The following is a 13,744-nucleotide window of genomic DNA, read 5'->3' as shown; positions in this document are numbered from 1 at the left end:
ATTCCTACCCAAGTTTTTGGAGTGTAAGATAAAATATTTACTCTTTATTTTTACCTTTTTGAGTGCTAGCTTTAATCAATATGCATTAAAATGCCATAATGCTTCCATTGTGCTGGAACTGTTGATAGTAAAAATTGCACATTAAATTGCGACATCAGTGCAGTTACATGTAATTATCTGAAAGATCTTGGTCAATTGTTCCAAGCCTGTAATCAGACAGAATTGGTAATGAAAATGTGTGCCATGTTAAGGGTTTTGCTTTTGTTTCTGAAGGTACTAAAAGAGTTTGTTAATTATTAAAATGCACTTGCAGAGTGCTTAGCCTAGCTGTAACATTTCAGTATTTGAATTTTTTTTGAAAATTAACATTTTAATTTTTTATTTTGAAGTCAGACTTTTATCTCACTAGTCTACAGTAAAATAAATTAGTATTAAGAAAGTTATACACAGACATAAATATCACCACAATGAATATAAAAGCACATAGCTTTTTGCATTCTATACAGAATTAAACCTGACTAAGCAGTGATAAGCATCAGTTGAGGAACCATGGTTCAAGACACCCAGAGGCACCCCACAACTTTACTTTTAAAAGGGCACATGATGTATATTAATTTAATGCTCGAAAACCAACTCAACTTTTTTCATGTTGTTTAATTGTTAGTGTACTAATACACTAAATAGATATAATTTGATTGAAGTTCATATATATAGTGAAGAGTCTCATTAGAAAAATATGTACATGATCTTAGTTGATATTATGTACTGAAAGCTGAGTTTAATCATTAAAAAAAAAGATCATTCCCGATTTCATCTGAAATATTTAATGTCACTCAGATTCTCATTAGGGCAGGCTAGGATTAAGTGCAGTGGATTTTTCATGTGGGGATTTAATTATAGTCTAAGGCTTACAGAATGATGAACTGGGTGACAAAATGTGATAGGGTTGACATAATCCTCTGGAAATCTGAGAATATTTGACTCAGCATCACTGTAGAATTAACATCAGAGTAGAATTGACAAAGAAATATTGAAGTTTCTTGTTGCTGTCATATACATCTTTATCACTGAAACTGCGCTGTTACGTCTGGTATATATAAGACACATTGGAGAATCTGTATTGATTAGTTTTAGAATACTCTAAAGCAGGTGATTTTGAGCAGTGAGTTTTGTTTAATTAACAATTAATCGTCAGATGGAGGTATTTCATGGAACTCTCCCCGTTAGACAGGTGGAATTGAGTGAGGGCCAGCCTGGAGTCTTATACGTCACCTCTTGATGCCTGATTGATAATGCCGACTGTTTATGCAAGATTAAGTGAGTTTCCAATACCTGATTTATTCTTGGTATATACAGTAATGGTATTGGCAAAAATTTCCTCCTGACTCTCTCTCTCTCTCTCTCTACACATGCTTACCACCTCGCTTAGAAGTGGCACTGTGGTAGGACAATATCTACACTGTGATGCAGGCTCTGCACTGGTCAATAGGCCCCTCTCTGCTATCCTCTGAATCATCCAATCGTGGACCACTGCCATCAACATTGTTTTTCCTTGTAGTAAATAGTGTCTGATTCAGCGATGCTGTGTCATTGATTGGGGAAGGCTTAAACTCGGCACTGATTGGTAAGATTGACATTATTCTCTCTACATGTCGTTGCTGAGTTTGGAATCATTTTGCTGTGGCTTCTCAGTCATTTTTCACAGATTAGAAAGGATACTCTCAATTATATTAGCTCTATTGTGATCCAGTTATATGCAGTATTTAGGTTGCTTAATGGTTTATAATGGATACTCTAAAAAAAAAGATGTATAGGTATGAAAATTAATAATTTTTAATGGGAGAATTTGTTGGTTATCTAATTAAGCATTGGATGATTATTGTACATTAATTAGCACTGCACAGCTAGTTGTCATACAGGAAGAATGCACATTAATTAATGAATTGTGAAAAATTATCTGTGTGATAAAATTGTGTAAAAATGTCCATTTATTAATGCATATGTTCATCAAGATTCTTTTACTACTAAATATTGTAAATGATTATATAAATTTTTTTCACAAATAATTAAGTTATTTTTGCGATGTCATATTAGTGATTGACCAGTATACATGTATGTTCATATAAAAGGTACAACTGTGGAATCTTAAATACAATCTATGTCATTAGTGAATTATGATAAATTGTTTCATATATTTTTTGGATTACCATGATTACCACTGAGATTTTATCATACTTAAAAAAAAAAAAAGAAAAACATGAAAAATTATAATACTAGCAAGGTGACAGTGCTCCAAATTGTGACTAAAATGGTCGCATTTGCAACCCAAAAATTTATTTTGCGAATAGAACTTGCATTTTCACTACTGAGAAAATATGGGCCAGCAATGATCCATTTTTTTATGATTAGGATCGAGATTATTTTTTTCCAAGATTCGCTATCAAGAAAATGTTTGAAGACATTCCTAAGGTAGCTAAACACAGTTTCATATAAAATCCAGGGGGGGTTTCTCAGAGGTAGGGATCACAGGATGAACCTATGCTATTCAGTCAACCGAATGGTCACTGAAAAGGTCTGAAAAAGTCACTGAATGGCAGAGCTCTGCCATTCATTCACCTTTTAGTAGACTTCTAGTCACCTTTCAGTTAACATATAACTGAATCGCAGAGCTTCATCTTGTGGATTTCCTGCTATTTTTATGCAATGTACATGAAAATTGCAGCTTTTTAATTTTTATTTGCATAAAGTAGAGTCTTATCTTAAGATTAATGAAAAAAGTATACAAATATTTTTTGGGAATTAATTTTTGTGTGACTTTTTAATAGTGGGAGAATTTATAACTAAAAACTCCCATTTTTCACACATGCAGATCACATTGCATGATTTGAATAGCAGGTAAAGTAGCTCTTTATAAAACTTGAAAATGTACCCTAAAAGTACAACAAAAAGGAACCTATAAGGACTTGTTCTGTGAAATGCATAGCACTTATATTTTCTGATTCCTGCATTGTTTGTGATTAAAGGGAGCTAAAAATGCATAGGTGTAACTATGATTAGACATATAAACTTCCCTATTCCCCTCATGATTCATGTGTCAAATACACCTTATTAGTAAGTTATGAATGCAGAATATTTTTATATTTATAAAATTCACCATTTTATCTTTCAATTGATATGTAGATGTCTATGTAACAAGCCTTCATATTTCTTTATGGGGGTCACTTTAGCATGTCCCTCATTTAGGAACGTCATGATAACGTCATACATAAAACTGTGTTTTGTACCCTATAAAATTTTGTAAAGCGTCGCAAAGACTGAGATTACATAATGTTGTGACTGCATGATCGGCTGCCAAATGTCGTAGACTTCTTAAAACCCAACTTATTAAAGGAGCATTGGTCAATAATGCTTGCATATCACCATGTTTTGATGATTTTAAAATCAACTGTTTATTATATGTTTATAGGTACGTGAAAAACATGAAAAATAGATGACAAAGTCCTATTTCAAAGTTTCTACCTGATGCACACATCAGTCAAATTGTAGGAATTTTATTGGATTTAATGTTAATTCTAAGATAAATCACTTGTGTTCTTCTGTATACAACCATATGTGTGGTTCTATGTAATAATATTTCATAATAAGTGGTTCTTTCAGCCCAGTAAATCACAGTAATAAGTAATCTTAAATTGATTTAAAAAAGACATTATACATGCATGTACATATACATCGCGAGTTAAATATCTTTTGATTGAGACCAGAAATTCTGAAATTGCGACCAAAAAAGTTTTTGGGTCGCCTTTTAGCGACCTGATAGTAAGTGTGACTCGGAGCACTGAGGTGTGATATTTGAATTTATAACAACAATATATTCTGTTAATAATTCAGTCGAGTACATTTGTCAAGAAGCATTCAGATAATGATAAAGGACAGACTACTAAATGCTACACAGTTATTAGATTAAGAGTACCATATATGTCAGAATGCATGGATTAAAAAACTTAGGTGGGTGTGTGTAACCTTATCGCATTGTTTAATATGAAGTCAGGCCAAGAAATGTGAGAGAAGTGGGAGTTTTTATGGTGAAACGATATTTCTCTCCTGAAGACCCGCAATTCCCAAAGAGATATTGAAGTCCATTGAAATTTGTATGATTTATTTACCGTAATTCAGGAGAAGGGGATACCAGTTTAATATGCCTTTTTTATTAATTAATAATCATGGTCTAGCTATGCTTGAAATTTTTTATTTTAGAAGTGATATTAAATTAACTTAAGGTGTTTAGAAGTGATATTAGATTTAACTTAAGGTGTCATAAAGTGTCTTCTGTAGATTCAAGACTTTTCTCACTAATACTGATCGAACACTTTGATTATGTATTTTCAAGCTTCTGTAATCATATAGCGCTCATTACTGTACAGGAGCGCTCATAGTTTTTCTCTTCAGTTCACACTTGAACAACAGTAGGAATTCATATTAACACATTATATGTGTGAACATCACTTTTGCATAGGCTTCTCTAATTAGATTTATGAAGTCTTTTCTAGTGGACTAGTAAATTTAAATCTCTTTGGTCTCTGGTTTCACACATTTCTTAAGTAAGATTTTTGGACCAGTCTTTGATAATACGTTAATATACACTTACTGATTGCATTGCAGGTCACAAACAAGATAATGCGCCTTGCTTACACCATTAGAGGAAGCTGACAATGTGCTGGAAGATGGCATATCCTTTATTTCTATAGAGAATCTAATAAACCAAAAGCCCAGATGAATCTGACATCTCGCACTAAGGAAAGCTTCAAAGTAACGGAACGTTAGGATCAATAGAAAATCGGACATTTCTTGATTGAACACAGCAAAGGGTAAGCATCTGCCCACAGATCTCTGCAAAAATTCTGGGATGATACATGTAGGTGCTGTAAATTTTGGACCTGGTTCCACAAATAGAATTCACACTTAGGATTTGTTAACAATTTCTATATATACTTTTGACAAATTTCATGCATGTTTTTTTTTCAAACAACAAGAGCCAAGGGATATACTTTATTTTATTCCACTGTTATTAAATAAATACATTTAATTTCTTCTTTTTACATTCCCCTGTTTTACTATAAGGGAGAGATATTACTTTGGCTCAGTCTATCTGTCTGTCTTTCTCCCTATCGCTCAGAGAAGATCCTTTTGATTTTGAAGTCCAAAGGTCAAGGTCATAAATTCATATAAGGTGAAAACTTAAAGCAATAAAGGTCAGGGTCATATATGGTATGGAATGGTTTCTAAATTCAATTTATACTGTCTACATGTATAAGTAAAACATGGCCCCTATTGATTTTGAGGAGGGAGGGTCAAAGGTCAAGGTCACAAACTTGTATACTGTTACTGTGCTTCTGGATAATATATTAAATAATCATTTATCCTTATGCAGGAGACATAAATTCCCTGAATTAGGTTGTTTCAGCTTAACTTTATTCATTTACTAACAGTGTTTGAGGACTTCTATAGTTTACTTTGACCTTAAGACCCAAACACTTAATTGTTACAGCGTCAACGACTAAAGCAGCAGTTTGGTTCAATGTTCAGTAAAAGACATAATTTTTCAGATCCCTGTCTATAAATGGAATGAATTTAATGTATTTCACCTTCTGATTTAGTGGGTCTGATTAGGGATCAAATTCTATCTATTATGGAAGTCCATAACATGTTCTATTAGATATTCAGTGACCTATTTAAGAAAAGGACTTAGGACAAGGACCATTATTACTTGAACATAAACTCTAAGTCATGTCTGTCAAAATTGTTCTCTTGGTCAATTCAAATATTTTTAAAAATCACATTTCTATAAATCAATAGAATACCAGATAAAAAGATGTTTTATGTACCTCCTTTTTTCAAAAACGGTAATTTTTCTGATAGCATGAGACAAGTACAAGAATATGGTTACATAAGAATGGATCCTGATCATTGGTGCTTTACAATCTCTGTGTGACAATGTTATGGGAACTATGGTGATGGTATATCAATTAATTGTAATGTGTCCATGTAATCTCACCTTGTTAATTATGAAATTCCTCAGAGATATACATGTGACAATAACCATAACTAGAAAGTACGAGTCAACTGATTTTTCTGTTTCATGTTTACAGGTACATCACATTAAAGTGTGAAACTGTCAATAATTGATGCATGGTAAAGAGACAACATGCCTTATAGATGTGGTACCACAAGAGGAAATCCGACTCTGAATTCCGTGTCATGAGCAGAGGCCTCAAGGAATCGCACAGATAAAAGCAAGTCTGTCCTTGTAGTGTTACACAATCAAAGTGGAGTGTGGAGTATCCACATCATGCCTGGATATACTATAGATAGTGAGCCTTGATCTGAAAATACAATCAATAGGAATAATTACTCAACAACTCCAATTATATTCCAAGTGAAGAAAAAAAAAGATGACTGTGTTGTTTTTTTCCTGCAGCAGTTAAAAATAATTAAGACTTGAAAAAAGACTTGTAGAATCGATAGGCTGTGAGGTTCATTATCAGTGATGATGTCGCCTGAATACTCCACCTCTTGTGTTCTTCATGGTTTTTTGTTTTTAGTTTCTCTGTCCTCCATATCAAGCTTCAAGCTAGAAGGATCTTCCTCTTCCTATGCAAAATTCCAGAAATGGAAACCATGTCAAAATGGATCGCTGCATTTTGAATTTCAAACTTCCATGGCCAGTGCCCTACTTCTTTACACAGACGATGGGGGATTTACAGATTACTTTGAGTTATCCCTGCTGGTTGGGGCTCTTCAATTGAAGGTCAATTTAGGGGGGAGCCAGGTTAGATTGAATTTAGGGAACAATTTGAATGACAGTCGGTGGCACAAGGTTGGTATGTTTAGACAGGGAAGGACAGTGACGCTAACGGTGGATCAACTGTCTACGTCCCAAGAGTTTTATGGACGTAACTTAGAATTTGGCCGTGGGAGAAACAGTCCTGTATTTATCGGAGGTCTTCCCTCACTTTACAATGACAGACAATCAGACCTGACTTTGCAGCATGTTATATACCAACCATTCCTGAATGGATATGTTCGTAATGTTTTGTACAGTAATTGTGGGGAGTCGCTGATTCGGCCAGAGATGCTGGATTCTAGTGGAATTGTGGGGGAGACAAATCTTTGCTCACGTCACCTGTGTAAAAATGGAGGGGTTTGCATCACTAGAGATACACAGACCACCTGTGACTGCAGCAGGACTGATTATGAAGGAAAGTTTTGTGAAATTGGTAAGTTGTATTAAAGATTTAGGGTTGTGTACCAGTATTTGGTTTAGATTTATTATGTCACTCTGAATGAAGTTAGGGAACATATTGTTAATGTTCCACCTAATTTTGACCGCAAGAGTTCTTACAGATGGCTTGACAAACTTAATGAAACTTTTCAGTAATTATAATAACCACAAAGTGAAGTTGTGCGTGCAATATTCAAAATGGCCACTGTTGCCATGGAAATGGGGAAAGGTCAGTTTGGGGTTACACACACAATATACACAATACTTGCAAAGTTTCTGGTTTGATTTACTTTTAGCATCCTTAATTTGCTAGAATTATTGGATTTGATCTTCAGTTTTGAATTAATACAAGATTTCAAGGTCATTCAACAATGAGGTTATAAGCAAAAAAAAAATCTCAAATATACTGTATTACGTATAATCCATAATGATTAAATTAAAAAACTGTTTCTCTGTAAAAGAATTCCAAGATAAATAGGAAATATGGAAGAAATGATCACTTATATGAGGTGGGAGTTATGCATGGTAATCCATAAAATGATAAAAATTATCCTGCATTATATAGTTTACTGGTAAGATTAAAGGGATTATCAATGCTGTAGATTCATTTTAATTTGAGGGGCCAATTTTTATTGATTGCTTTGAATTTTTGGGTTTTGGAAGCATTATTTGTGTGGGCAATTGTCTCTTTATGAAAGTTAATGTAGCCTAAGGCCATTCCAAGTTTTTTCTATGTTTAGCGTCCGCGTGCGCCTTGGTTTTTGACACCCCATATCAGAAAAAACAAACAAAATCAGGTGTCCTGAAATTGATTATTCTGGTCGAAATCCCTGAATTCCGTCATTTTCTCTAAATATTTGTCTACAGTATGCCATATTAGGAATATTGTAAGCATTTATAACCTTGATTTTGCTGAAGAATAGATATTTCTACGAGTAGAAATAGATTAACAAAATGAAACCTTTGAATGATGTCCATTTTATGACTATATAAAGTCTTGTGTTTTAATTTTTTGTTTGTGTGTTTTTTTTTGTGAATAGGTAGGTAGGTTTTAGAAAGAAGGGTGGACGCTAAACATAGAAAAAACTTGGAATGGCCTAATTTGAACAATATCCATGTAGAATGGAAATTTGTGGGTTAGTGGGTATACTCACAAAATCCACAAAAATTGACACCACCACTCCTCCTCTGCACAAAAAAAGGGGAAAATATGACTCCACAGTATATAAAAATTTATTATTAAGGAAATATATTGAAAAGGTATTTGTAGTAAGTTCAACTTAATTTAAACAAAGAAATTTAATTGATAATAGGAGCAAATGTAAAGTATGCGCAAGAGGTGGTTTTTTTGTTGTTGAAAATGTAGAATCAAATGTGATTGCCTGGCCACAAAAAAGGCAATTATTGAAATAATTATCTAAATGCATTTTCATGAAATTAGCTGTGATCCTTTCAAAGGTAGTTGAGTGCATCCTCATCATGATTTTTTCTAGAGATAATTCTTTGCGAACATCCTTTAATATTTCCCCTGAAGGTTATCGAACAGTTGCATGTCAACTTGCCGACTACGTTTTACAACTATGATTTCGGAGAAATTTTCTTCCTAATACCCTGATGGTAGTGATATTGAGTGCTGTACTCCTGCAGTTTAATGTTTAATATCGCTGTAATTTCTGTAATATCTCTTTCTTTTTTTATGTCATTCTGTCATTATTTGCAAGGCCAATGCATCAAAACATTTTAGTGATGAGAAAATGTTCAATACACTGGATAACTGATTTTTATCCTTTTTTTCGGCTCCGAAAAAGAACAACACTAGGTTATTGAACATAGCTTTAATTATGGCAACCCCCCAAACATGGAACTAGACCAGAACACTCTTTGTCATATTCATCTTATTTGTCATCTAATCAATTTTACATTGCTGAAGAAATGGGAAACCAATTGAAAGTCCTACCAAACCCTATTTGTGATCAGATAGCATGAAATGGATTTATAATTGTATGTGTTCTCCTGAAAATTTTTTGGAGCTAGAATTCATTTTTTTGATTTTTCATCAAATACAAATGATTGATTACCTGTGAGAGAATGCAATATTGTTCTCCGACAATATAGAGCTGATACACTGAACATTTTATCTGCTTTCCACATCATTCAAAGCAGTATTTCACAAAAAGCCATTAAATGATTTTATTTAACAGGATTATTTGTTCATTCCACACTAGTCAATTTGTTTCTTAGAATTATAACTGCTTTTCTAAAGATTAAGCCATTGAACTGTTTTATGTCATAAAATAATACTTGATCTGCTGGGAAACTGAGTTGGACACATCTCCCACTTCTTTCCACAATGTTCCATTTTTTAATTGGACTGCACTCTATGAGCAACAACATTTAAGACCTGGGAAGAATTCCACAAAATGTCCTTCAAAGTGACATGCAGGTTTAATTGCATACATAATATCATACAAATTCTCGTACAGACAGTCTATGTAAATTGTTAAATGTTCATATTTTTGGCTCACCTGACTGAAGAGCATCAGACACACACTTTATTGATTGCTAAGTCAGGGTATTCTAAAAATCTAGAAGATAATTTAACTTTAAGAAATAATGAAAGTTGCATGGATGGGTCATTAAATTTTTTTCTACAACCATGGGCATGGATCAAAATGGCTAGGATGGAAACTCAGCTGGGGGTTCAAAATTTTACTCCTAAAAACAAACTAACAAAAACACACACACAAACAGGAAAAAAATCCATTTATTTCTTCAAAATGATGTCAATATTCAATCATCCCAATGTTTTTTTTTACATTCAATTTTCTTCATGTCAAGCCCCCCCCCCCCCCCCCCCTAGGGTTTAAAAGGAACTCACAATGTTTATTCAAGAGAAAGAGAGCAAGTTTTGCGATTCAGGTGAGTATTGTAGCCTATGGACTACTTGTTTTAACAATTTTAAATTTTCCATAATTTTGATTGATGGAGCCCTCCAAGATAAAGTGCCAACATGTTAATTTTGTTAGGATCGAGGCACCTGATTGGCAGTTTGAGTTATTACATTTTTTACAAGATATCTGATTGGTTTATGGGGATTTTATCCAGTTGGCTTAAAGACATTTTAGATTTTGAGCAATCTGATTGGCTGGTAAAGATATTAATATGTGAAAAGATTTCTTGTTGGCTAATGTGTGTAAAGTACCTGATTGTAGGTTAACAAGATACTATCAGAACTCATATGATGATATTCCTTGTTAATGAAATTGTTGATATATATTTTCAAAGATTGCTCAACACAAAGGATCTGAAGCATGGTCACTATTTTCGATTTTTTTTAAAAAGGGTCTGGATTTGGAAAAAAAATTATTATTCAGTCTGTTCTAGCAGAGAATTAAACATTGCTATTAAGGAAATGAATGGGGACTTGAAAGAGTTTAATTATAGAATGTCATTTATTTACTGGCAGACTTATTTTTGTGTACTTTTGGAGTGAGTGGGCTGTAAGAAAGATGATAGACACTTGTAATATTCTCTACTTCCTCCTCTGTTGATCAAGTTGTCCTGTGAGTCATCATGGAGCGTCAATATAAAATACAGCAGAACTTCGGTATCTCGAACACCGATGTCTTGAATACCATGGATGTTTCGAAGTCATTTTGAAGTCCCAACTACTTATTCCTTAAGTATTTTACCCTGGATATATCTCAAATCCTTGGTTATCTTAAGTATTTTCTTGGTTCTTTCAAGTTCGAGATAGCGAGATTTGACTGTAATTATACTGCTATAGATGAAATTCTCCCAAAACTACTACAAAGCAGTTTATACTGGGTTCAAATATTTACATGCTGTCTGTCTGTTTACAGGATAAAATTTTATTTTAGTTGTTCCATTTTGAAGATGTAAAGAATTTCAAGTTATGACTCATTGCGGTGACTCAAAGTACCCATAACTTAGTTCAGGGTCACTTTCCTTCTTTTTCTTTTGTGCACCGTTTTTGATTGGTTAACCTGATCATGAACTAGCAACATTAAGGCAATTTGGCAGATTTAATACTAGCCTGGAGGATCTAAAAGTTCGTCATTATCGAGTGGATTTCAAGCAAGTTCTCGGCACTATCGACACTATTCACCTCCTGAAAAAAGGGACCCCAAGATTTCAAAGTGTTTGGCCTTATACACTTGCATGTAATAGTCAACACCACAATGGAGAGAGCCTAAATCAATAAACACACTGATATTATGTTCATTATCAATGAGAGATATTAATTATATTTACTCTTGGTGGGGGTCTTTGATGTTTGCTGATGAGGTTTGTGGATGGGGAGTATAATTGTTGGTAAATTCATGGAGTCACAATGGTATTGATACAGCGCACATGAAAAAAAATGTGATAAACAAAACGGTACAATTTAATCAGGTCCAGTAGTTTTGTGGAATCGGTTCTTTTTTTTATGATCAATTGCAATTGGCTATATAGCATGTTTTTTCTGAGATTTTTTAAAATATCAATAAATATTTCACGTGAGGGATAAAAGATGGAAAAGGTTAATTGTCCCACTGTTGAAAACTGCATGGTTTCAGAGGCAGCACTTGTAACAAAAGGATATTAATTTACAATTAATTAGTGTGATGTTAGATAACAAATTCTTACTTCAATATCTGGCCTGTACGTGTTTTACTTCAACTATTAAGAGGATGAAAGAAAAGTAGAAACAAAACATGTTTGGCTTCTCATGCAGTACGTCATCATGAGAGACATACGTCATACTAGTGTTCCTTCAGTTAATTCATTTATACTGCAGACCAACTATTATGATTATTTGCGACATTACTTTTATTCACAAATTGTCAGTTTGAAATATATCTATATCCCCCACCACTAATTTTCGTGACTGAGGAATTATTCTACACATAAATACATGATGAATTAAATAAATATTAGGAACTATAGGAGAAGGGTGCTAAACTTGCTGAAATTTGTTGCATGCAAATAAAAATTGGTTTACTGAGAGTATTGTTAGTTGGAACGTTAACACTAGCTCACTTGATTTTGTGAATACCATAAATGTATTTGCTGCATTGAAGTTTTAAATATAAAAACTGCTCCAAACTTTTATTTCACTAAATTCCTTTAATTCATTTGTAAAAATTTAAATTTTCCTTTTAAGGCTTAATTTGACCACAGAAAAGTCAAAAGGAGGAATAACTTGACTTTAAGCCCCGACTAACAAATTTTTTGATTTTTGACTTTCATTGCCCCAAAGGTATGGTGCACAATAATAATATGTCTCAAATTATCCCCATGTACGTGTATCTCTATAATCTATTCATGAACCACCAGAGTTTGTCAGGAATTGTTTCCTTGCTATTGCCTGTGTTTCATCTTAAAATCTTAAATTGTGTGATGTGAATTAATGAATTGTCATTTACACAGAACAAGTTGAAGTGTTAGAGAGAGCATAATTAGCAGATCACAGTAGATCTTGAGTTTGAGTCCCAGCAAAACCGAAAGTACACCATTGATGAATATTGTTGTCATTGAGTATTAAGAATTTTCATTTAAGTTCAAATCATTAACCTGAAGCTATATAGTTTTCAAATTAAAATAGAAATCAAAATTTTAATGAAAACAGCAATGCAGAGTGATTGTCTATGCCCCTTTAAATACACATCTGAAAATATCAGAACTTTTAAATGCAAAGTTATCAAAGAAGCAATGTTATCTCTTTCATTGTTACATAATTCAAGAGAGGAGAAAGGTGCAGTTTTGTTTAAACTGATGTTGCATTGAAATTCAAATTCAGATTTTATCTTAAAACAGCCATTGTCTCTGACTTCGATTTAAATTTTTAAGTGGCATCTTGAAGTGAGCAATGAATTCAGCTATGCATTAAGGTGTGTGTATAAAGTTATACTCATTGTTCATGCAAATGAATTAAAAAGAAAAGTAAAATCAATGTACATCTATAAAAATTTCATTTTATGTGAGATACTGGAGTATCATTTTTCATTAAAATTAAATTCATTTTGGGTGTAATGTTTATGAATAATCAAAGAGAATGATCAACCGAACAATTAAGAATTAGTTTAAATTCATGCAGTGCTATAATCTCTGCACAGAGACAAAATGATAAATTTTAATTCCGATACATATTACAAACAGTATTTGATGTTCAAATTTGATTGAAGTTTTATCTGCAATTTATAGGAAATTGCTTTCAGGTTTATGTTTGTTGGATTATTCTTTCCCAGAAATAAAAGATTAAATCGAAGCATAAAATTCATATTTTTCTCCCGCATGTTTCCTGATGCCTATCTGACAAATAATTCAGAGGCTATAGCGTGGTTTAATATGAAAACGTCATTGTAAGTCTGCCAGAGATTTTCCCCAGTTAAAATTGAAGTTTGTTATCTTTGGAAATTCATTTTCTGACATCCTCTATATTCTAAGAATGAAATTTTTGAT

The 13,744-nt window shown here is 33.1% G+C and overlaps 1 protein-coding gene across 5 annotated transcripts in view; it reads left to right on the top strand.

Annotated features, from left to right (window-relative positions):
• The first annotated feature begins 1,525 nt into the window (after positions 1–1,525).
• Positions 1,526–13,744, top strand: part of LOC133174100 (neurexin-1-like) — a 58,488-nt gene continuing 46,269 nt past the window's right edge. For all 5 annotated transcript variants that reach the window (XM_061309151.1, XM_061309156.1, XM_061309164.1 and 2 more), the window contains exons 1-3: positions 1,526–1,624; positions 4,660–4,865; positions 6,147–7,274. In XM_061309151.1, coding sequence (XP_061165135.1) covers positions 6,545–7,274 — 730 coding nt within the window. In that variant the 5' untranslated portion in view covers positions 1,526–1,624; positions 4,660–4,865; positions 6,147–6,544. The remainder of the gene's footprint in view (positions 1,625–4,659; positions 4,866–6,146; positions 7,275–13,744) is intronic.

This window comes from Saccostrea echinata, unplaced genomic scaffold (assembly GCF_033153115.1).
Source record: "Saccostrea echinata isolate AGI-Se365-2 ecotype Australia unplaced genomic scaffold, CSIRO_AGI_Sech_v1 ptg000002l, whole genome shotgun sequence".
NCBI lineage: Eukaryota > Metazoa > Mollusca > Bivalvia > Ostreida > Ostreidae > Saccostrea > Saccostrea echinata.
Note: the sequence above shows the minus strand (reverse complement) of the source record. Positions and strands in the feature narration are given on the sequence as shown.